Source organism: Sceloporus undulatus, chromosome 1 (assembly GCF_019175285.1).
Source record: "Sceloporus undulatus isolate JIND9_A2432 ecotype Alabama chromosome 1, SceUnd_v1.1, whole genome shotgun sequence".
Classification (NCBI taxonomy): domain Eukaryota; kingdom Metazoa; phylum Chordata; class Lepidosauria; order Squamata; family Phrynosomatidae; genus Sceloporus; species Sceloporus undulatus.
This window is the reverse complement of record NC_056522.1, coordinates 228,604,931-228,628,930: the sequence shown is the minus strand read 5'-3', so window position 1 is coordinate 228,628,930 and position 24,000 is coordinate 228,604,931. Positions and strand designations below refer to the sequence as shown.

Here is a 24,000-nt window from a genome sequence, read left to right as displayed (position 1 = left end):
GAATCTCTTGTTCAAAATGGGTGATTCCATTATCTTAATGATTCTGCAATGAGATACTATTACAGTATGATATAGTTCTGCATTGCTCCAGCCCCATGGTCTTTGTCCCTAGAAATAGGGCACTAAAGCACAGACCCTTTGGTTTAAGGTCTGTGGTCAGGAGGGAAGTCAGCCACTTACAATCCATGCAGATCAGGAATAGTTACAAATTAGTAAGAGAACAGCATAGGTATCATAGAAGCAACCAAATATAACCATTTCCACAGAAGTAGTGACACAGGCGATAAGAAATGAAAGTTGTTTGTCATTGTTCATTTTGTATGTTAAGTCATTAATAAAAAAAGGCAAAAAAAAAAAAAAGAAAGAAAGAAAAGAAAAGAAAAGAAAAGAAAAAGAAATGAAAACTAATTCCAACAGTAAGATGTCTGAAAATGTGAAAAAGTAATTGGAAGGATCTCTGAAGGGAACTGGAAGAGAGACATTATAGCATTTTTCAGAACGTGCACGAGCACATATATCTTATGAGTATGTCTGATACAGAACTCAGGAGCAATCTGGTTAACTATTCTCTTTAACTCAGTGAGAGGAGGGAGACAAGGGACAACTTTGCATCAAGTACTAATTTATGTGTCAGGAATGATGGAGGACAGGCATTTTATCTGGAACCACTGGAACCCTTTTTATGGAATAGGAAAGAGTTTAGTCATGTAGCTTTGATACATTTTTTTTATTCTAGTTTCTTCCCATGTACAACACAGTTTATAAATAATGCTTCTCCTGACCATTTGGGCTGGGGAGGAGTTTTTGTTGGCCTCTCATTGTAGAGACCAGCATTTTAGAAGAAAATAGCATGCTCTGCTGGCTGTTGGGAGAGGAGGGTAAGGGGTTTAGACTGCTTGAGGTTCCCTGCCCAAACTCCTCTCGCTTGGCTTCAAATGCTGGAGCAGGAAGGAGGCCTGAGATGCCTGTTCCTGCCCAGCACTCCTTTGGCCGGCCTTGGAGAGGGGCCTGAAAGCCAGCAGGGAGCCAGCTGGCCTGATTGTGGGAAGCCCTTGGCAGGACAAGAGATCTCTGGAGGCTAAGTTAGGGGGCTGGGAAGGGGGCTTGGGTCCTTCTTCGCAGCAGCCCTCAGTTGGGCTTCTGGGGGAGGAAGAGAATATCCTCTTCAAGTTCTGTGCCTGCTACCCTCCTCCACTGTTAACAGTTTCAGTAGCCATTTGGTTTGAGGCTTGGCAGCCATTTTGTATTGGCAGCCCTTTTATATAGCTGCCTTGCAGCCTTGCTATGGGAAGAAGGCCTGTGGGTCAGTGAGGAGGGTCCTTCCACTGCAGAGGGCCCCAACTTTACATAACAATCCTTAATCAGACCTATTCCACTAATACCTTAAAGGACTCAGATCCTGTCTTATGTTGGGAGCTAAGCAGTGTCTGCCTTGGTTAATATTTGGGTGGGAGACCGCCAGTGAATACCAAATGCTGCAGGCTATATTTTAGAGGAAAGAAGTGGCAATGCCACCTCTGAGTCTTATTTTAGACTAAAAAATTTCATGCTAAGCTGGGCTTGCCCAGATGGCTTTTGGAGGGGAGTGTGCCCATAAACACAAGAGCAGCTGGTGTTTCATTCGGTGCTGGATGCCTCCCTTGCTGCTGATAAGTGTGGCAGCCATTTTCTATTAGCAGCCATTTTATATAGCTGCATTTGCAGCCTTGTTCTAGGGAGGCCTGTGGCTCAGTGAGGGTGCTATGCATCTTCAGGGGGCCCTAGCTTGGCATAACGATCTCTAATCAGTCATTTTGGAATAAAATTTTTCATGCTAAGCTGGTGTTTAATTCATTCTATAACAGCATTCAGTGCTGGGTGCCCTCCTTTGCTGATTTGTTGAGGCTCAGCAGCCATTTTGTATTGCAGCCAATTTATATAACTGCATTCCCAGCCTTGTTCGGGGAGGTCTCTGGCTCAGTTGCGGGTGTCAAACAACTATAGAGGGCCCCAGATTGCCATAACAATCTCTAATCAGTCATTTTGGAATAAAATTTTCATGCTAAACTGGGTTGAGCTGGACATTTTTTTGGGAGGGAGTCTGCCAATAAACGCAAGGGCAGCTGGTGCTTAATTCCCTTTATACCAACATTCTGTGCTGGCTACCCGCCATTACTGATCAGTGTGGCAGCCATTTTGTAGAGGCTCAGCAGCCATCCCCCCCCCCCCAGCCATTTATTATTTTCACATTGTCAGCCTTGTTGAGAGGATGTCTGTGCTTCTACAAGGGGTGTCATACCATTTCAGGGGACCCCAGTTCCACATATCAAGTGTTAATCAGACATTTTTGAGTTAATTTTTATGCTAAGCTGGGTATGGTATGGACGGTATTTGGAGGTGAGTCTGCCATTAAATACACAAACATATACATTCATTAATGTTGGGATGGGGGATATATTATACAATTCAAGTTTGTTCTGTTCATTAAGGCCTTTGGTTTTTGGAGCACATCCTTATAATAGAAACCAGCATTTACTCAGTTAAAGTAATTGCTAATAGCTCCAAAGAAAGGAATAGGGGGACAAGGGCCCTGCCCCCAAAGAGGGGGATAGTGATAAAGAGATTCATTGGGATTCAGTACTATCCAGGTTACAGGGCGGGATATGTTCCAAATGCATCTTCTGGGCATATGTCAGCTGTGATGTTGGAACAAAGGAGATTATTTAACAAAGTTTGCTCTCGTCTTACCCAAGATGAGGGTTCTTCGCAGTCAGTGTGTCAGGAGACTTCCAGAGGGTCAGCGAGCTACAGTGGATGGTAATGTTTTGGACATTAAACCAGGTGAGGAACCTGAGCAACAGTTTCTTCCATCATTGGCCAGTTGCAGGCTGTATCACAGCCTAACTCCATACCTGGGACTTCCATGGCTACAGGGGTGCCATCTTCCCCTTCTGCTAGGCCTACACAAGGTGTGCTTGCATAGTGGACATCTGGTCCAGAAAATGCCTATTTTGACTTCTTTTCATGATTCAGGACCAACAAGCCAGCAACAGAAACTGTTATGCTGGGAGTTTGGCTCACAGGGTGTCTGTAACCGAAAGCCCTGTAGGTTCAAGCATGAATGCTCATTGTGTGTAGGGAATGACTTCTTTAAGAACTGCACCCTGATAAAGGGACAACTGGGACATAAGGACCAGGATACAAGAAAGGTAGGTGGCCCTGTCACCCCTGCTACAAAAGGGACCTAGCTCATTAGATGTTGATACCCTCTCTATCTGGCTGAAACGTTATCCCATCAGAGAGGCTGCATTGTTCTTGTTAAAAGGTTTTACTTATGGTTTGAAGATCCCTTTTTGTGATATTTCGTGCCCCTTTCTTGCTCCTAACTTAAAATTAGTTAGGAAAATGGGAGACCTGGTGTATAAATGGAAGTTTCCTAAGATAGGTTGATTGGTCTCTTCCAGGAACCTCCTGTTCTGAACCTGAGGGTCTCTCCATTGGGGATAGTCCCTAAGAAGACACTGGGGAAATTCCTGCTTTGACATTATCTTTTTTATCCCAAGAGAGACTGTGTTAATGATGCCATTCCACATGAATTGGCTACTGTTAAATATATCTCTTTTGGCACTGCCATGAGGGAAGTCAGCAAGTATGGATTGAAAGCAGAGTTGGCAAAATGTGATATTCAGCTTTTCGCCTGTTGCCAGTTCACCCAGGCAAATTTGATTTGTTAGGTTTTAGTTTTGGTGGTACATTTTATATGGATCTGACACTTCCTATGGGGTGCTGAATGTCTTGTTCAATTTTTCAAATGTTTAGCACATTTTTGGAATGGGTGTTTAAGACCAAATTGGGCTTAAAAGGGGTTATACATTATTTAGATAATTTCCTGTTCATGGGGGCATCTAGCTCTGGCCAGTGTCTCCAATTTCTACATTGTTTTGAAATGCTAGCTGGAGAGTTGAGGGTTCCTTTCTCACCAGAGAAGACAGAGGCCCATGCCAATAGCTTATCTTCCTAGGTAAAATTATAGATACGGTTAACCAATGTTGGTAGAGGGTCAACTGCTTTGCTTCCCTTAGAAAGGCAACACTAAGGGAATTTCAAGAGCTCATTGGCCACTTTAATTTCGACTTTAGGGTTGTGGCCCCAGGTAGGGCCTTCTTAAGATGTCTCTGTGATGCCATTGGTGGGATTTCACACCCTTACCATAGGACAAGGTTGATGCAAACTATTCACCATGATCTACATATTTGATCTATATTCTTAGATAAGTTCAATGGTATAACCATTCGGACAGAGATTAAGAAGCCAGATGCCCAGCTACATATTTTCTGATAATACAGGTTCAATAGGCTTTGGAGTCCACTTTTGGAATAGATGGTATGCTCACAGGTGGCCTGTGCAATAATTAGAATCAGATATTACTTTAGACTTAACATTCTTGCAATTGTTCCCCATTTTAGTTGTTGTACATTTATGCACAAGCGAGTTGGCCAACTCTGGTGTGACAACATGGTGTTTGTACAAGTAGTGAGTTCATTGACCTCTAGATCACATAGGGTTATGAGATTAATATGTGCATTCACATTGCGTTGCTTGTCACATAACATTCTCTTTGCAGCCTCCCTGGAATTGATAATGAGATTTCGAATTCCTGTATGCAGATGGAGTGATTCAGACAACTAGCTCCAGAGGTGGCAGATTCTCTACACCTGATGCCAACAGACACATAGAGTCTTGGCAGGGAAAAGTAGTTCTGCTTTGGGATTGTCATTGACGCCTGTGTCAAAGAAAACCTATGTCGGGGCGGCCAATGAATTTATGACAGTCCAAAGATGCTCAGGGTTGGCTGACCGGTACCCTGTGTCTGTTATACATTTCTTACAGTTTTGTGTGTCCTTACATGATAAAGGTTTAACAGTTTTGTCTAGACAGAACAGGCTTTCGGCTATAGCCTTTTGGCTATAGCCATGATACTTGATTTTAGGATACATAAGCTACTGGAATGATGGTACAGGGAAGCTATAAGAACTAAGGACCCACACAAGCCTCTGTCACCCAATATTTTAAAGGGTCTCAGTGCTATTTGGCCATCTCTATCCACATCCTCTCATAAGGTGATGCTTTTCCATGCAGCCGCACTAAATGCCTTTTTTGGCGTGCTGAGGATAAGCGAGCTAGTGGTAGCTTCAAGACAAGATCTCTCCAATAAGGCCCTGTTATTTCAAGATGTTACTCTATCTGAGCAGTCTGTCCTCCTTTTTATCCACTCCTCCAAATCAGACCAGGGAAAAATGCCAGGGAGCTACAACTAGTATCATTCAGTAATAAATTGCTCTGTCCTGTTAGAGCTTTAGACAAATTCCTACAAGTTAAAGGTCATACCCCTGGCCCTTTGTTATGCTTTTTGGATGGGCTACCAATCACCAGGTTCCATTTTTGTTCAGTTCCAGCAAGAATGTTAAATTGTTTATGCCTTAACGGAGTTGTATTTGCCACATACTCCTTTTGTATAGGGGCTGCATCTACAGTGACTGCCTTGGGCGTACATCAACGAGATATGCAGATGATCAGTCAATGAAATCTCAAGTATATGGGTCATGTTTGCGACCTCTGACTTATTGGTGGTGTTTTTGTGTGATCTGTTTCAGATGCAGTACACCCTGTGATGAGACACCGTATGTGGATCTGTGGACACACCATGGTGTTCTGGGAGGCCCACCAAGCCAGGAGGTGCCATTTTATAAGCCAGCTGGGGTTATCAGATAATGCCATTGTTGAATGGAAAGAAAAACGTGTCCTGTGGTGGCACAGGCTCCTGTCTTTGGCGAAGGCCAGTTTCTGCTCCCTCTTGTTTTGGAGATACATTTGGGAGGCAATGATTTGGTTTTGTTCAAGGGCAGGGCCCTTTTTTGTCAGGCCATTCATGACATCTGGTGCATTCATGAGAGATGGCATTTTGTTATGCTGTTAGGGCTGGCGATGCTGCCACGCTGAGTTTGGGGCGGTGGAGGTGATCCACACCTTTGCAATAGGGCCTGTAAAAGGGCGAACAATAAGAACTGCAAGGCTATGAATGGAGGAGTGAGTTTCTACCTGGCTCACGATGATATCGTGTTGCTTAAGCCTGAGCTCTACTGAGCGGATGGCTTCCACGTTTTTGAAGTGGGGAACCAGCTCTTTCTTTGACATCTGCAAGCAGGGGTTTTGGCTGTTTGGCCAGCCTTGTGGGGGATAGGGGCTAAGCCGACGCTTGCCCCTTATCTGTAGCATAAGCGAGGGGAAATAGACGTTTCAGTGAACAACTCGGCACCCTCCTAAAGGTCTCTGGAAATCACGTTTAGATCTTGTGAGTCAACATGAAGGGAAAGAGACTTGCCTTGGGGCTGGCTTGAGATTTAAACCCTCACTTAAGTCTGGCGAGTTAAGTGGGGGAGTCTTGGGTTGGCCTTCCGGATGCGGGCCGGCCAGGGAGCAACCCAAAGTATTCATTGCCCTTGGGGCCCAGGTGTTTTTGCCCTTTGGAAGCTGGGGAATTGGTCTTGGAGTAGACCATCTGCCAGCTGTTCCTACACAAGGTTCTCCCCCCTGGTTTTTTGCAGTTCTTGAAGAAATAAGTTTAAATAAGTTGAGATAAATGAAGTTGCCCATTTTATAACCCAGTTCTCTGTGTCTGGTCTCATTATTAATGAGTTGGTCAGCAAAAGATAAATATAAATTTCGGAAGGGATTGAAAATTAACTGAAGCCAAATCAGTTGTAATGTATTATTGAATGTAATGATCAAATCGATCAGATTGTTCCTAACATATTGTGAACACTTGAATCATTAAGTATCTAACAACCCTAAGGGGAACCTCTCATGGGTTTTTTTCATTGCAAATTTGGCTCAGAGGGGGATTGCCCTAGCCAGAGAGTGTGACTGGCCCAAAGTGAACCCTTCATGGGGTTTTTCTGGAAGGTTTCTTCCCAGGGGGATTGACCTGGCCATTCTTTGAGGCTGAGAGAGTGTTACTGGGCTAAGGTAAACACCAGCCTCATCCTGGAGTTTTCTTGGCACCATAAGTCAGAAATGTTGGGCTATAGCAACTTTGCATGCTGAGACCTTTTAGTAATGCATATCTATGGTAGTTTATTGCTTACTAACAGCCCCTCCTCATTTCCTGTTTACCCAAAAAGAGCACACCTCCCTTTTGTCCCTAAAGAAGAATCGCCTTTTGACTCTCTGCCCTTTTCTTTTGTCCGGAGCTGATGCCTGCATGCTGGGAGAATCTTTTCTAAGATCCATGTATACTACCTTTTCTACCTCATATTTCTTGTGACATGAAGCTAGGCCTGTGTATCTCTTCATACACATGATTTCTAAGTAAACTTGTTTATTTTCACCTTAACCAGCTGACAATCTGTTTTCCATTGAATATAGGAAACACAGAGATAAAAATGGATTCAAGTTCTCAAAGGGACACGAGGGAAGACATCTGATCTCTCAGTTACTTCCTGATGAAACCGAAGAGCCTTTTTCTGGCTTTGAAAGAGACCCCGACAGCGTCACCTCATCAGGCAGAACATTTCTTAAGACAAGTATGTGTGTGTGTGTGTGTGTGTACTGTATTATTATTATTTATATTATGCTTTTTCACAGAGGAATCAAAGTGGATTGTCCAAGTTTTAGGAGAGCAAAGGACTTGAAGCAAGGAGTAGTCACCTAGAGACCTCTTTACTTCAGTTTTCTCTTTTTTCCTAAAAGGCACAGTTCCAGCATCTTACTCACAAGTAGAGCTGGTTGGTCTTATGTCCTCAGTCCTGCAAAGTTTCCTGCAGGCAAGCTTCAGTGCAACTGTCTGACGCCTTAAAAGATACACCAGCAAAGATTTATGGATTAAAATCCACTTAGCTGAGCTGTGGCCAACCTTAAGAGGTTTTCCCATAGGCAGCAAGGGTTAAAACCACTTGCTCCAAAAACAAAACACTATACATTAAAATAAACAAAAATAGTAACTAAAATTATTTTTATGAAACAAACATCAAAACAAACAAATAGAGCAACCATAACCATAGTTAAGATAGAGCAACCTAAGCAATAATCAGTCAATAGCAGGCAGCATGGACACAATAATAGATGTGTCTAAAGTAAGGCAGACAATTAAAAGTCTAAAACAATGTGGATCTCTCTTGTTTGACTGAATCATAGTTGCCTTTAATGTAGCTAGTCAAGAGAAAATTGGCAACGTTTAATTTAAATTTTATAGTGAAGGTATTTGCAATTATCAGTCATACTGTAACTCTTTCTGCATATTTACAATGTTGTATTTCTTCCTCAGGCATGACATCAGTGAAGGAACAGTGTTTAATGTTATTTTATAATGACTTGAGGGGCAAAACAGATAGGCAGGAAAAAGCAGTTTGATGCTGCCTTTCCCGAAGCCTCGTTGAAACCCCACCAACTGCACTGCCAGTTCCCAAGGTGGCTCCAGTGTGCATGTCATGACCGCACAGTGTGGCTTCCAACTGTGCTGCTGGGTACTTTTTTTTTACTGTTCCCCTCCCCATCTCTGCAAAGGTGTGCAGGAGTGAACCTTATGCACAATTAGGGTTAGGTTTTGGAAAGAGCCCCTTTAGAGCCACTCTGGCATTGCAGCATTTAGGTGTACATACAAAAGTGCGCATTTTCCAGGAAAGAGCGGAAAAATGTAGCTCCTTTTTAGCCTAGCTTTTCCCCTTGTGGCTTGGATGCACATTCCAGCCAGCTTCAAGACATGTGTTGTCTAAATGCTCTGTCTTGCAGCCGGCTGGAAGCCTGCTTATTTTGCCTGTGTGTTCTCCCCCACAGATGGAGTTAATAGTGCTTAATGTTATTTTGTACTGGCACTTATGGGGTTAATGGTCAATGGCTAAGTTTCATTTCTTCACAAACACAGGGGAGTGTGTATATAGAGAAGAGAAACTGAAAACAAAACTGTGGTAGATAAATGAGCCAGGGCTAGGAATTAGTTGACAAGAAAGAACATAAAAGTGGAAGAAAGGAGTCAGAGGCAGAATATTACTCCTTTATGCTCACATGTGAGGAACATAGTGGAAATGTGGAGTGTATGTCTTACACTTTTTCTATTGTCTAAAACTGTTTTAATAATAATAATAATAACTTTATTACAGCCATTTGGCCAGCACAATTACAAAATTCCAATTTAAAACATAACTTAAGTTTTATACCATAGGTTCACATACAGGCAGATTGGAGAATATAAACAAATGATAGTTTATGAAAAGTAAGGATAAAAAGTAAGGATAAGTCTTAGACAGTTTTTTGAATAGGCCTCTTGCAATCTTTTCCCCCAAACTGTTATCCCACAGATCAAGACTCCCACTGGCTGGTTTTGTTTTGTTTTGTTTTTTTTTGCCTCAGACTCCTTTCTATGGTTCTTCTTCTTGTCCTTTTTGTCTGTCTGTTCGGTCTTATCTTTTCTCTATTTGTTCTTTTACTTCAGTTTTAATTTTTGCTCTTCTTCAGTTCTATTTTCATTTTTAGCTGTCTTCCTTGTCATGCATAAACCCACTGCAAAATTATATTGCATTACTTAACTTTAACTGCCATTGCTTCATCCTATGGAATCTTGGAATTTGCAGATTAGAGTGTTATGCTTAGAATTAGCCAGAGAGTTCCACTAGTCCCAATAGCCAAACTACAAATCCCAGGATTCCATAGGATGCAGCCAGCTCAATTATACTGGAATCAAACAGCTATAATTGGGTACTATGAAAGGGTTTCCGCTGATTCTGAGACTTGAAATAAAGCTTCGAAGACCCAATGGGCAAATGAAAGAAATAATTTAAATGCTGATTCAGTCAAGGGTTGGTTACTAGTAAAGTATAATTTTAAGCATTTGTCTTGCTCAGAGTTCTATAAGTATATTGTTTTGAGTACATAATAAAATAAAATATGTACAATATATCTGTAAATAAACTATATGAAATGAATTTATGTTTATATGAATATTTTTAGCTTTTATTTTGTAATGTCCTGCAGTTTTCTTAAATTTCTAATGTTTTTCAGTGCTGTGTCCTCCTTTGTGATTATGACATAAGATCAGCCTATGCCCCAGTTTTCATGACAACAGTTTCACACACGTATATGTGCAGGATAATTTCCCAAAACACTATAGGATGTGTATTATTCTTTCTGACTGGGTTTCCTGAGTCAGAAAACCCTTCAGCTGGGAAATGAATAAAGTTGAATATTCGTTCATCCCATTCATGACCTAATGAGGTTTAGTTGTGTGTAGAGGAGGATCTTCTCTGTTGTAGCACCTTCCATGTGGAAAGATCTTCCTATTATTGAGAATAGGACAGTTGCACATGTGTGGTGTTTCCACCTTCAAATACAAACTTCCTCGCCTAGGTTTTTTTTTTTTAATGAAAATATTGTTGGCAACTTTTTCAATGAATTATTTTAATGCACTATCTTTTATTGTTATTTTGTCATTCTAACAAATTTGAGATTTTATTTAAAAATGAAAAATAGTATTTTGGCAAAAAAGGAATCTTAAAATGTTTATTTGTTTATTATTAATTCTTATTTGTAGCATTTATATACAAGTATGGTACGGTGGTTTGAGTATTGGACTCTGACTCTGGAGACCAGGATTTGAATCCCCTCTCAGCCATGGGAACCCATTGGCTGGCCTTGGGCTTCGGAGGGAGGCTAAGGAAAACCCCAGCAGAACAAATCTTGTCACGTTAACATTGTCATGTAAACCTCATGTGTGTATGTCCTTTTAAGTCACCTGTGCTTTCAAGACCTATGGCAACCTCATGCATTTAAAAGAGTTTTCTTAGGCAACCCAAAGTTTTAAAAAGGAAGAAAACATAATATTTGTGTGTATCCATTTTACACTTTGCTTTACTGAAGTGTTATTTACTGAAGGGTGTTTTGCCTATATTTATGATTCATTCATAAACAGATTATCAAATGATTACTCAGCAGAGCATTGCTAACTTAAAAATGTACTGGTTGTAACAGATCAGGATTTAAGCAAAGGGTGCTTCTGCTTGTGGACATGCAGTTTTTGCAGCAGAATCCTTTCTGCCAATTCATGTCCAGATCCTTGCCAACACAGCAACCTGTGGATATAACTGCTCTACTCGCTACATCATGGTGGCAGAGGAGAGAAAGAAAGGGCTGGAGTGGTGGCAGAACCAAGTTATGCAAAATCCATACTCCTCTATGTCATGCACAACCCTAATGCCGGACCAGAATGTTAGGCCAGAGTGAGGGTAGACCCAAATAATTTTCAATTCCTTTTGGCTCTGAAAGTGTTGGCTTTAGTACAGTGGTACCCCGGGATACGAATGCGCCGGGTTACGAATTTTTCGGGATACGAAAAAATCCCATAGGGATTTATTGCTTCGGCTTACGAAGGTTTCTTCGGGTTACGAAAAAACCGCGGCGCTATTTTCCGCCACCGGAGGGCAGCAGAGAGCTATTTTTCCATTAGCGCCTATGGGAATTCGGCTTACGAAGGTATTTCGGGTTACGAAATTAACCGCGGAACGAATTAATTTCGTAACCCGGGGTACCACTGTAGTTTCAGTGGGTCTAGTACCAGGCTATCGGGAGCTTGGCCACCTTAGCCTATTAGAATATGCTCTATGACTGCAATCCTTTACATACTTACCTGGGAGTAAGTGTGATTGGTTTTAGTGGAATTTTCTTCAAAATAGATACATAAAGGAATACACAGTAAAATTATTTTCTTTTTAAAGCCTGTTTTGTTTAGTCCTTACTTTTTATTTGCATCTGACTAAAGTATTTTGATTTCTTCAGGATGATGTGGCTTGGGACAAAATGAGATGAGCTGGTTAATGTAAAATGATGGTGATGCTTCAGATAGTTATACCAGCAGGTGGACTAAGCATGTTGCTTATAAGCAGCCTCCACTGATCTTTCTGAATCCTGCTTTTAAACTAAGACCATGAGATGACATTAAAATTGCTGAGGCAAAGACTCTGGGACATTTTTTTTTTTTTTGCACCCTCAGAATCAATTATATTACATCTTGCTCTCCCAGAGCCCTAAACACTTACACAGGAACTTTCTGTCAGCCTTCCCACCTTAAAAAAATTAATGGTTCCAAAGTATCACATCTTGTTCATTAATGAGAGGTGCAATGTTTTCCCTTCAAACTTACTTTTTGGTAGATATGCTGTGCTATCTACCTCTGCTAGATTTTGCCCTGGTGGATAGTAAGTACCTGAAAAATTATTACACACTGGCCTCATTCCCACTTACAAATAAATAGGTTTGCGATCCAAACTGATGGATCGATTTGACAGAGTGTGGTTCACACTGCATTTGTCCAAACACATTTTCTTTTTGTAAAATAATCCACTTCTTATTCACATTGACCAATGATTCAATTCTAAATGGACCCTCTTCAGCAGACAATCATCTGATCATATTATAAAAAAGAATCAATTCCGCTCCACATCCTGTTCACATTTGCACTGAATCGATTTATTGCAAAAAATGAGTGTCAGAAAGAAACAGGTTACATGGGTCTACCTCATGCCCTCCTCTCCAAACCACTTCAGTGATTCAGCTCAAGTGAAAACAAGGGTCATTTAAACCACTTCAAACTGGTTTACAAACTGGTTTAAAACATAGTGAGAATGAGATTGTAACCTTATTTGCTGCCACTAGATGTGGGAGCAGAACATCCTAATTATATTTTATTAATCCTTGTAATTTGTGAGGAACAAATTCAGATCCATGAAAATGTCTATGTGTGAATTAGACATAGGGCCATGCGTTAGTTGCCAAGTTCTGCATGTTTTAGGGAATATTTGGCTATTGTTTATTTTGTTTTAATATGTTTTATTTTAATATTTTATAACATCCTTTTGTAAAAATATGAAGAACTTTTAAAGAAATTAAAACCATAACAATGTCAGAAAAAAGCATTAAAAGTATACCAGTGTTAAAAAAACATTAAGGTCTGTTACAGACTGCCAAAATAAAGCTGCTTCGGGTCTCTTTAGCAGTATGCTATTTAAATGATGCATGGGTCCTAAGAGTCCGGAGGTTGCGCCAAAGCCACACTCCATTCCTAAGCACCAGAGTGCAGCTTTGGTGCAGCTTCCAGATTCTTAGGATGCATGCATCATTTAAACAGCATATCTCCAAAGAGACCCGAAGCAGCTTTCTTTTGGCAGTCTGTAACAGGCCTAATATTTCTAACCAACATAGAATGATAAGAAGAGCCATTGTGGATCAGATCAAAGGCCATTCTGTTCACATAGGGCTGGAACAGACAGGCAGGAAAAAGTGGCTCAATCTTGCTTTTTTCAAAAACAGGTCAAAACGCCACTGCCCACATGGCCCCCTCTCAAGGCGGGCTGAATATGTATAGCCCGACTGCACAGTGAAGCTGCACCACTGGATGATACTCTTTTTGTTGCTTCCCCACCATGCATATGTATCATCACACAAACACACTGCCTGTGACCACCAAGTACTTCCCATGTACACCAAGATGCCATCCCATTGCATGGCCACCCCTTTGATTAGCCACACAGATGTCCATGCAATACTCTGCCCATACATTGCTGCATCAGTGTGTAAGTAATACATTGGCAAAGCACAATCACGGAGGCCTCCCTCCATCCCTACTTCACCCCCATGCCCCCGTTTTACTGTCTGATTTGTATATATTGTAATTACATCAATTGGAGTTGTCACACTTTCATTTCTTTGTTTTGCTGCAGCCCCACACTCGCGTCAGAGCATTTATATGCAGGCACAAAGATACTCATTTTCCACCTTGAGTTGTACTATCCTGGCTTTTTGCTCTGTTTTTTTGTCCTGGAGCCCAGCTTTGGTCCAGGTTCCAGCTGCTTTCAAGGTGTGCATCATCTAAATGCCCCACCTTTAAAGTGGCTGGAAACTGCTTTATTTTGCCCATCTGTTTCAACCCATAGTGGCCAAACACCTGCCTAAGGAAAGTCCACAAAGCTGACTATGGGGCTGGACAGACGGGGAGAAAGGGGCAGTGAGACACCACTCCTTTCTGCCCCCAACGGAGGCCACAGCAGCCAGTGGGATAACAACACAAGTTTGCAGAAAGGAATACAGGTACACTGCCTGACTTTAGCCAATATCCATAGCAAATATAATGTAGATGTCTGGTTTATTTGGGAAAAAACATTCCCTGTTCATTTTCCATCTACTACGCTTCAGCTTATTTTCTTTCCAGTCCCTTAAATGTATCACATTTCAATTTCTGATAAGGTTAATATACTACTGCAAATATGACTATATTACCACTATGAAAATTTTTTTACATATGTGGCACATACTTACGAATAGACATGAGTATAAAAGCAGCAACAGCTAACAATCGCAATGTTTTATATTTTAAAAAACTAAATATGAATAAAATAGTTCATGGAAATCCCGATACTCAGGGGATTACATACTACTAAGGAGTGCAAAATTAGTGCTGGCCAAATATATCTTAAATAACTGAAGTAAAAAGATGTTCCACGAACCTTTCCTATCAATACATGTCCACAAAGACAATCCTATATAAGGAAAGATAAGGCTTACATGCCACTTTTCTGAAGGGTTGCTTGTGTAATTAACATCTGAACCCTTTTGGGGGAGTGCCAAGCACTGATCCCAATGTTATAGTTCTTCCTATAAAAATGTTTTTGTGCGACAGTATCTCTGTAATATAATTCAATTGTGAACATAGATGCATGTATACAGGTAAGGGATATGTTAAAACTCTTTTCATTCTGTTTTTTGTTTTGGTTCTTTGTAGGTGAGAGAAATAAATTTTCCCATCTTATGCCACTTGGAAATGGATGCAGACTTTTTACATTTTCATGTTTTACATTTGGAAATCCACACATTGCCAGACAGGGAAAATGTATCTGATAAAATGCAAATATTTGAAAAGTGCACATAGAAAAATGGAACCCTTCAAAATGCTTAGAAATATATCTTAGTAAGTGGACAGCTGCATTTAAAATGTTCACGTGTTAAAAATGTGCACAGTGAATTTGGAAATGGATAAAAGAGCAAGTCTGCAGAAACAGATCTGACAGATTAGTACAATCCCAATATTGTCACTGTCATGCCTATATCAAGCAGTAATGTGGCAGTGTTTGTAGGTTCTTTAGTCTACATGGTGAGAGACTTCAAATTTTAAAGGCCAGATGCATGCCATCACAAAGCAGGACTAATAATCACCATGTGGCAGATAAAAGTTTGGAATCATCTCCAAATTACTAGTATTGCTGCAGTCCAACACACAGTTAAATGTGCTCCTTTATTTCAGTGGGTTTGGGTGAATTTTGAATGGGATTTTATGCTTTGTAGTCAGTAAAAGAAGTATAGACTTTAGCTCCTCTAATTTGAATTTATGGCATCATTCATTTTCAGAATTTTGTCTCACAAGTGATAGACACTGATATTTTTCCTCTTCTGGGAAGCATATATAAATTGTGCTTGAAAGATACCATAAAATAAAAATGAATTGTGCATAGTCAGTAAAATAGTAAGAAAGTTAAGATAGCTCTTCTAATTTGCTGTTGTTTGTGATAATTGCTTTAAAAATTACTTTCATATTCCATTTATGAAGTTGTTTTTTCGCTTCAGCAACTGACAGAGTATCTGCTTGTACAATTAACTTACACATTCCAGAATTAGATTGTCAGGTTTTAAAATACCAAAAGATGAATATATGCATAGTTTGCCATTTTTAAAACTTTGTGTTGTGTAGAGATAGGGTTATTTAGCAAACCTCCTTGCATGCCACATTATTTTCATTATGTAGTACTATAATATTTCTGTTTTAATAATATGGGTACAGTAGATCTAGTGCTCTATATTTTATTATCCTCATTAGCAAGTCTACAAAAAAGGCTACATTTAATTACACAAATGAACCCTGAGATTAAGCATAAATTGTGAAATGTATATGGATATGCATGATCTTAACCAATGAACTGTGGCCTGAAATGATGTCACAAAATGCGCAGCATTAAGTGGAAGGTTAAACCTACTTGCATCTCGGTTCATTAAACGCAGTTAAAGTGCAAATTCCCTCATTCTGACAGTAGTAATCACAAGGGTTCACTTTCTGGTCACAGCGCTGACTTTTAAACCCCAAAGAGCATCTGCAGAATTTCAGTAAAATACAACTAAATAAATAAATATTCTGCCTTTTTAAAATGCATATATACAATGATGATAAAATTAACAATAAGGAAATAGGCTCTGATATTTCATATTTTGTATATCCTGTTTTTAGCCATACTACTCCTGCTGAAAGCTACGGGCACAATATTTGTAAAAAGAGGATCAGCATAGGACTCAACAGAATCCTGTTACTCCCTTCACCCCACCCCACCCCCACAACCTTTGTTTCATGCTTATGTTTACAGCCTTAGAATTACTGCAGAAAGAAGATATATGCATCTAGCCTTCTTACACACCTGGGTGCTTGTTTCTCAGTTCTGAGTTTAGTTATCTTATAACTGAGAAAGGGGGTGGGTGAGAAGGAAAACTCCTTCTAATGGCTCAATTTGTTGGCCTGTTTCTTAAGAGGAAGGAGGAGTGAGGCAACAGGTTACTCCTTCCACATCCAGTCACTACACCTAGAGTGGGATGATGGATCATATCCAATGAATGCAGACATAATTTCTTGAACACAAAGGACATTTTGTATCTCTTGATTGTAGGACAAAATGCTTTTTTAAAAAGAAATTTGGAGTGTTCTGGAAAATACTACAAACAAAACATGCTACAAGTGAGATATGGCCATATTTTGCATAACTAAATTATGTTGTTCAGTTCTCCTCTGAATGACATTAAAATCAAAATGTTTTTGCATAGGCTGAAAATACAATCTTTATGCATAATTTACATATCTTTGGTACACACACTGAACCATTTGCAAGACTGAAACATGCAGATAAAATCTTATGCTGACTAAAAAGTGGTACAAACTGCTGGGTTACATGGGTATGAGATCCAAATGTAAATGCTACTCCATTATTGAAGAACATATATAGCTTTTAAATTCTTTATAAGCATTATCTTTCCTAGTAGTATGGTCAAGTATCATTGATGGTAGTATACACCTAACACATGTATCTAACACATGACTTACAAGTTAATATTATAAAGATTAACTCTAATTTAAGGATTCACTTTGAAGTTGGGCTTAAAATCTCATCTTTAAAATGTACGTAAAATATGGCTTCTGTAACAGTGAAAACTTTATTCATTAGAACTAAAACATCTACATTTAATTTATTATAGAACCAATGTGAGTTTAATATTTCATCATCTCTGAGTGATTGAAATCTGTGAATTCAAATAAGTAAAGAAGGTCCAAAAATAATGTAAGTATTTAAGGATGCCAAACATTCTTCTGCTAAACACAACATTGTTGTAACCAAAAAATAATAATAATGGAAACAACCAAGTCCCTTGAAAAGAAAGGTTTACAGTAAAAATGGCACTTGAAATTGATTGGATATAAAGTATGACTATCAGATATAGCAGCATACTCACAGACAGAAAGGTATATTTGTCTCTGGGTCCAACTGGCATGTACCACCATTGTAGCAATAGCCATCACATAATTGACAGCTGGATGCAATCTTTCCATTTGTGCAGCTATGATTTTTTGGGGGAAAATCAGTGTTAGTCATGCCATTACTTTGAATGCTAGTACTAAAATATATTTCATTGAATTACAGGATATAGATTTCCTCCCAGGTTACAGAAATGCTGTTGCAAAAAGCTGATCCTACCACAACATAGCTGTATTGTCACTGAATCAATGATGTGTTCAAAGTAGAAAAAATAAGCCATAGTAAGGCCAGAGGTCTTTGGATAATTTCTTTCTTTTTTATCACAAGTTAAATTGGTATTAACCTCTGATGGTGAATTTCATTTGCTCTGCACTTTTAAGCAAGGTGGCTTAATTTATACTTTCTGGATGAAAAAGTGTGTTGGATGATAGTTGTCTTTTGTTTTTCACCCACTTTTGTGATTACATTCTTGGCTGCAATATGGACTACAAGAATGTGTGTATTAGGAAAAATTGCCTATAAAAATACAGTGAGCCAGCCATATTGACGAGCTAAACATTTGCAGATGCCTCAGCTCATTATCAATGATGGCATGTGCAAGCGGCCGCACCATCACACCTTCACACACATTACTGCCCATTGACTATAATGGAGCTTCGGGGTACACATTTTTTCTTTATCTGTGAATGACATTTAACTAAATCCCCACAGATGGGAACAGCACAATGTAAATCCATTTTTATAGTTGCTATTGTTAATTGTCATCAAGTTGAATTTGATTTATGGTGACCCTATGAATGAGAGCCCTCTAAGGCACCCGGTCTTCACCAGCCCTGCTCAGGTCTAGCAGATTCGGGGTCTTGGCTTCTCTGATCGATTCCATTCATTTTTAACATAGTCTTCCTCATTTCCTACTGCCTTCTGCCTTTACAAACATCATTGCTTTTTCCAATGAGTCATGCCTTCATGACATGTCCAAAGCATGACCATCTCAGTTTAGCCATCTTGGCTTCTGGGGACAGTTCAGCCTTGAATTGCTCTCAGTCCCATATATTAGTATTTTTGGCTGTCCGTGGTATCCACAGGACTCTCCTCCACCATCACATTTCAAATGATTTGATTTTCTTCCTATCAGCTTTCTTCACTGTACAGCTTTCATGACCATACACAGAAATCAGAAATACTATGGCATGGATAAACCTAACTTTCACCTTCAATGCATATTTTAAGATAATTGCTGACCATTGTAAAACATGTATATAAAGTGGAATTATGGTTAAATGCATGCAAATCTGATAGCAGCCGGTTTCAAGTCGGTCTTATCAGTTCCAAATGATGAGGCTAGCCATTCTTCCTAATCATATGATATTAAGACAATGAGTGCACTAATGCTCAGGTTTGTGTCTAGAGATTAACTTTGGGAGCAATTCATTTAAGCAAAGGTAAGAATCACATGTTAGCAATTATGTTGCAGTATGAGAAGAGAAGTAGAGGCATAATGATGCAGTTTGCTTTAGAAAAAAAGTAAACTCCATGTCTGTTGGCAGCCTGTATTGACTGGAGTAATATTTCTACCAGATTTTGATGTAGCACCTTTCACCTCTTTGCCTTCACAGACTGAATTGACCCGTTAGCTGAATTCCCAGGAAATGTACACACACACACGCTTTAGAAATGGCACCACAGTTCTACCCCTTTTGGAATAAGTTCACCATTCAAAATTTAGGGACTCTGTAGTGTTACCTTTAAAATTATTTTAATGCATTTAAAATTATGGTTATTAAGTTTTTTAAAATTATGATTTAAAAAAAAAATCAGGGCAGGCTGATTCATTAAGGCAGGTGTTTTGTTGTAGTCTGAAATGGTTAATCCATCTAGCTATTTTCTCTTCTAAAATGTGGAGATGATTTTGATTATTTTTCTGTGAAAAACTCTAACAATAACATTTCAAAGTGCATTGGCCTATTTATAAAAGGTTTGCAGCTGTGCTGTTCATTGGGTTTTTTAAATGCAAAATATTAACAGGATAATTAGAGAATCAAAAAATTAAAAATAGTCATCATGCTTTGCAAGCTTTCTAGCACTCTTCTTCAAGCTGGATGTTATATTACAAAGGGGAAAATGTGGAGACATATGGGCTATATTGGAATTGAGAATTCCAGTAAATATAATTTCAGAATTAAAATAGAAAATTTTCTTTAATAGTAACATAGGATTATATGTATGGTATACAATTGTGGAATATATGTCAAAGGCAGTCTGTGTTATTTGTTTAAATTCTATCTGAAAAACTTGGTATTTTGATCCTGTATATACATACAAATATTGTTTTTGCTTTTCAAATCCTTCCCCTTGGTTTCAGTGAACACACCGCGTAAGGGTAAAGTGGGATTGATGCCTGAAATCTATCTATCTTTCCCCAATTCACCAAGATCAGCGTTACCTTGTTATACTGGTACTGCTGTTGCTACCAGTCCACAATAAAATAATCATCCCTGACTGTGTTGTAGGTGAAGGGGCAAACCTGATATGTATTACAGACGTGGCTGAATGAGCATGTCAGAGTGGACCTGTGTTAGATTTGTGCATTTTGATATCCAGCAAAGCCCCAACACAGGTTGGATGCCTGGTGGTGGGAAGGAGTAACCATAATTCATAGTAATTCCATGTCTCTCATGTGTCAGCTATAGATGGACTTGAAAACCCACACCAAGGCTGACATAACAGGGCAAGCTTGCCAACAATAAGTATGAGCGGTACAATACATATTCCACAATGTACTCTACATGTGGTTTTAGCTTTGGGGTAGATACAGGATGATCTGAGCCTGAGAAGGAGCTTAAACAGTTACAGGTCCCATTGCTTGGATTGGTTTGGAAGTAGCAGATGTTCCCTGGGAAGCTGATTAAGATCAGCTCATGGTGGTTTTTAGTACCATTGATAATGGTCTCCTATTGAACAATCTCTGTCAGATGGGAGCAAAAGGCACCATGTTATAGTTGTTCCTCTCCTACTTTTTGAGTAAGTTCCATAAAGTTGGATTGGGAGACTTGAGTGCAGCATTATGACTATTAAGCTGTAGGTTTCACAAGGTTCCTTTTTGTCTGTGATATTCAATATCTATATGAAGCTGCTGGGTTCTATCATGCATGCTCTGAATTATTATCCATTATTATTCAGTTTTCCTGCAACCAATGTTGGCTTCCCTACATCTAGACCTAGGCTTCCATACACCTAATTTATTGAGCACCAGTTATTCGTGGTTGATTCTGTTTGTTGATGATATGTGCCATGTATGTGACTTTAACATATAGTGACCCACTGAGTGAAAGACCTCTAAGGGATCCTGTTATTAATCTCACTGCTCCATACCATGCAGAATCAGAGCCATGGCTTCCTTTATTGAGCCAGTCCACCTGATTCTGTTAGCTTCATTTGTTTTCTTCATAATGAGAACAAGGCATAGATATTTTAATTAATTAACTAATTAATTAGTTCACAGAGTCTCATTAGAATTAATCTTGTTTTTTCAATCTGAAAGATTTATCATAATTCCAATAAGTGTCACCATACATATGCAGTCTCTGTTAGTATAGATACATACTGTGTTTAGTCAGATAAGCCTCCAAACCTGCCTGAACCCACTTGATTTCAGTATGTTCACAAGCTGAAGACAGGTTTTGGAGCCAAAATTATGGATTTTGATATGATCTGTGGATAAGTCAAGGGTAAAACCTAGCAGCATGTAACAAAGGATCTAAAGGATGAAACAAAGAAAAACAATGCCAAAAAACTTGTGCTCAGACTAAAGGCTGAATGGATGAGAGAACAGTGTTTTCAGGACAGATTACACTCTTGCTTTTCACCACTGAATGGTTCCTTTTATCTATAAAAGTACTGTACTTACTTATGTCTTCTTTATATGTTTTCTTAATAAAATAAAATTTTTAAAAAAGTACTGTACTTACATTGACCCATGGAGAGGTAAACTCAGATTTTTGGAGGGCAATTTTTAAACTAAAATTTCTAGACTTATACATGAGTATATACAGTAATTAAATACATGAAATTGATTTTAGTTATGCTATGAATGTGCAAAGCCTTTTCCGGGGATATTATGATGGCTGATTCTGAATTTCAGTTCAGATGCAAATAATATGCTGTATACTCATATTTTGAAATCATCTACATTTGCATAAACAAAATAGAATCAACATGTGTTCAAGACCTTTAATAAATGGGGAGTTGTAAAGTCAACATTTATGCAAATTCCATTAATCCAATGGGTCTACATATTTTCAAGTAATTGGATTTAGGCTCAAGTATTTGCACAAAACCTATTGGCTTGATATATAAGCAATTATAAAACTGCCTCATAATGGCATTTGGATAGAGATTTAAGTCTTGAATCCTGTGCCAGGAGAGATATAAAGAAAGAAAGAAAATACATAGTTTGGCCTAAATCCAGTTGCTAGTCCTGATTAATAAATGGGATTTACTTATGTATTGATTCACCATTCAGTAATTTATTCAATGGATATTCTCTAGTTTTGGATCCCACTTTGTGATCTGCTTTGGCTCCCACTTTAGGAGAAAAGTGGGTTATAAATCAAATAAATAAATAAATGGTTGGAACTGGATTAAGAGTTAAAGTTAAATACTTTCTGGCTAATTATTTTATTTATAATAACATTGACTTACTTGCACATTATGTCATCACTCCCCTTGTCTATGATACATTGTCCACCATGGCATTTTACACATTTGTCTATTTCACACTTAAGACCTTCATATCGTAGAGAACAGACACATTCTACATTGCCATCATCAGCAATGATACAAGATTCAGAATTGACGCAATAATGGTGGCAAACATCTGGAATAAATTAAGATATGTTTCTAAAAAGAGAATGTACTTTTTTTCAAAGAAGAGCACATACACAGTTTGATTAAAATATCAACTTTTCTTACTAGCTATCAGTCATCTGATTAAAGTGAAATGAAATACCAGGTAACAGTTCACATGTCTATTACAAGTATTTCTTTATCAGTTTGTTAGTGTCAGGGTAAAATATCCAAAGTATCCACAAAACCTCAGAATGTATTAATCTATAGCTATTTTATAATGTGTTGGCTAGAAATGGGGCATCTATGACTCTGGTCATGTGTCATTATTTTAATATTTGTTCTGTTCCTCTTTATGAGATAATATTGCTGGTTTAAATAACAAAACTATTATAGAATTATTTTGATTGTGTTTATGGTTAATTTATGGTGTCACATTAGTGTTGTGATTATTATTATTATTATTATTATTATTATTATTATTATTATTATTATTATTATTATTATTATTATTATTATTATTATATTCTCAACCACAGACCAAACAATGCAATATATGGAAAACTGACTATTGTTCACTATTTAAAAGTCTCAAATTCTTTGAAGGAAATAGACAACATCCACATTTTTATTTGTTCATTAGTGGGTTTCGTTCATCTGAAATATTCTGTTATTTTAGACTATGTCAGCAGACTTTAAAATCTGATAATCAACAAACAGTGCTGCATGCACACTTAAATTTACATTTAAATGAATTCATTTTTTAAAAAAAAATAGATGCTTACAGAAGCAGTCAGCTAGAAACAATTTGTCTGGCTTTGGGTAAGCCTCAAGTAAATATTTTTTTTTCTTAATCTGTATGTCTGTCTATGCATGATTTATGTATTAGTGTATGTAGTTTTCAATACCCAAATGCAGTTATTTTAGGATCCATGCAGTTTATTTAATACAAGAAGGACAGAACCACAATTACTGCTTTTTCTTTATTTCTTTTTTTTTAATGCATAGATTTGTATTTATTTACTAGTCTACCAACTGGAAATGCAGTCTGTAGAATTCACTAAAAATTCCATTTAACATACAGGTGAATCTTCTTGCTGTTTAATAGATCTTCATATTAAATTTAATTAGAATTTATCCCAGCTCCGTCAAGGCTAGCCTGAAGAAAGAGGCTCCTCCCTCCTTAACTGCCATCTTTCGGCCTGAGAGGGAGAGAATAAGCAGGCCCAGCTCCATCAGGGCTAGCCTGAAGAAAGAGGCTCCTCCCTCCATAACTGTCATCTTTTGGCCTATGAAGGAGAGAATAGGCAGGCCCAGCTCCATCAGGGCTAGCCTGAAGAAAGAGGCTCCTCCCTCCTTAACTGTCATCTTTCGGCCTGAGAGGGAGAGAATAGGCTGGCCCAGCTCCATCAGGGCTAGCCTGAAGAAACAGTGTCCTCCCTCCTTAACTGTCATCTTTTGGCCTATGAGGGACAGAATAGGCTGGCCCAGCTCCATCAGGGCTAGCCTGGAGAAAGAGGCTCCTCCCTCCTTAACTATCATCTTTCAGCCTGAGAGGGAGAGATAGGCT

At 38.8% G+C, this 24,000-nt stretch overlaps 1 protein-coding gene across 6 annotated transcripts in view; it reads right to left on the bottom strand.

Moving 5' to 3' along the window:
• The window catches only part of LRP1B (LDL receptor related protein 1B), a 1,051,820-nt gene that overhangs the window by 16,966 nt on the left and 1,010,854 nt on the right, over positions 1 to 24,000 (bottom strand). For 5 of the 6 annotated variants that reach the window (XM_042437575.1, XM_042437584.1, XM_042437621.1 and 2 more), the window contains 3 exons: positions 22,287 to 22,461; positions 17,563 to 17,667; positions 16,047 to 16,160 (listed from right to left, as the gene is read on the bottom strand). In XM_042437575.1, coding sequence (XP_042293509.1) covers positions 16,047 to 16,160; positions 17,563 to 17,667; positions 22,287 to 22,461 — 394 coding nt within the window. The remainder of the gene's footprint in view (positions 1 to 16,046; positions 16,161 to 17,562; positions 17,668 to 22,286; positions 22,462 to 24,000) is intronic. The other variant, XM_042437593.1, reaches the window with a different exon arrangement.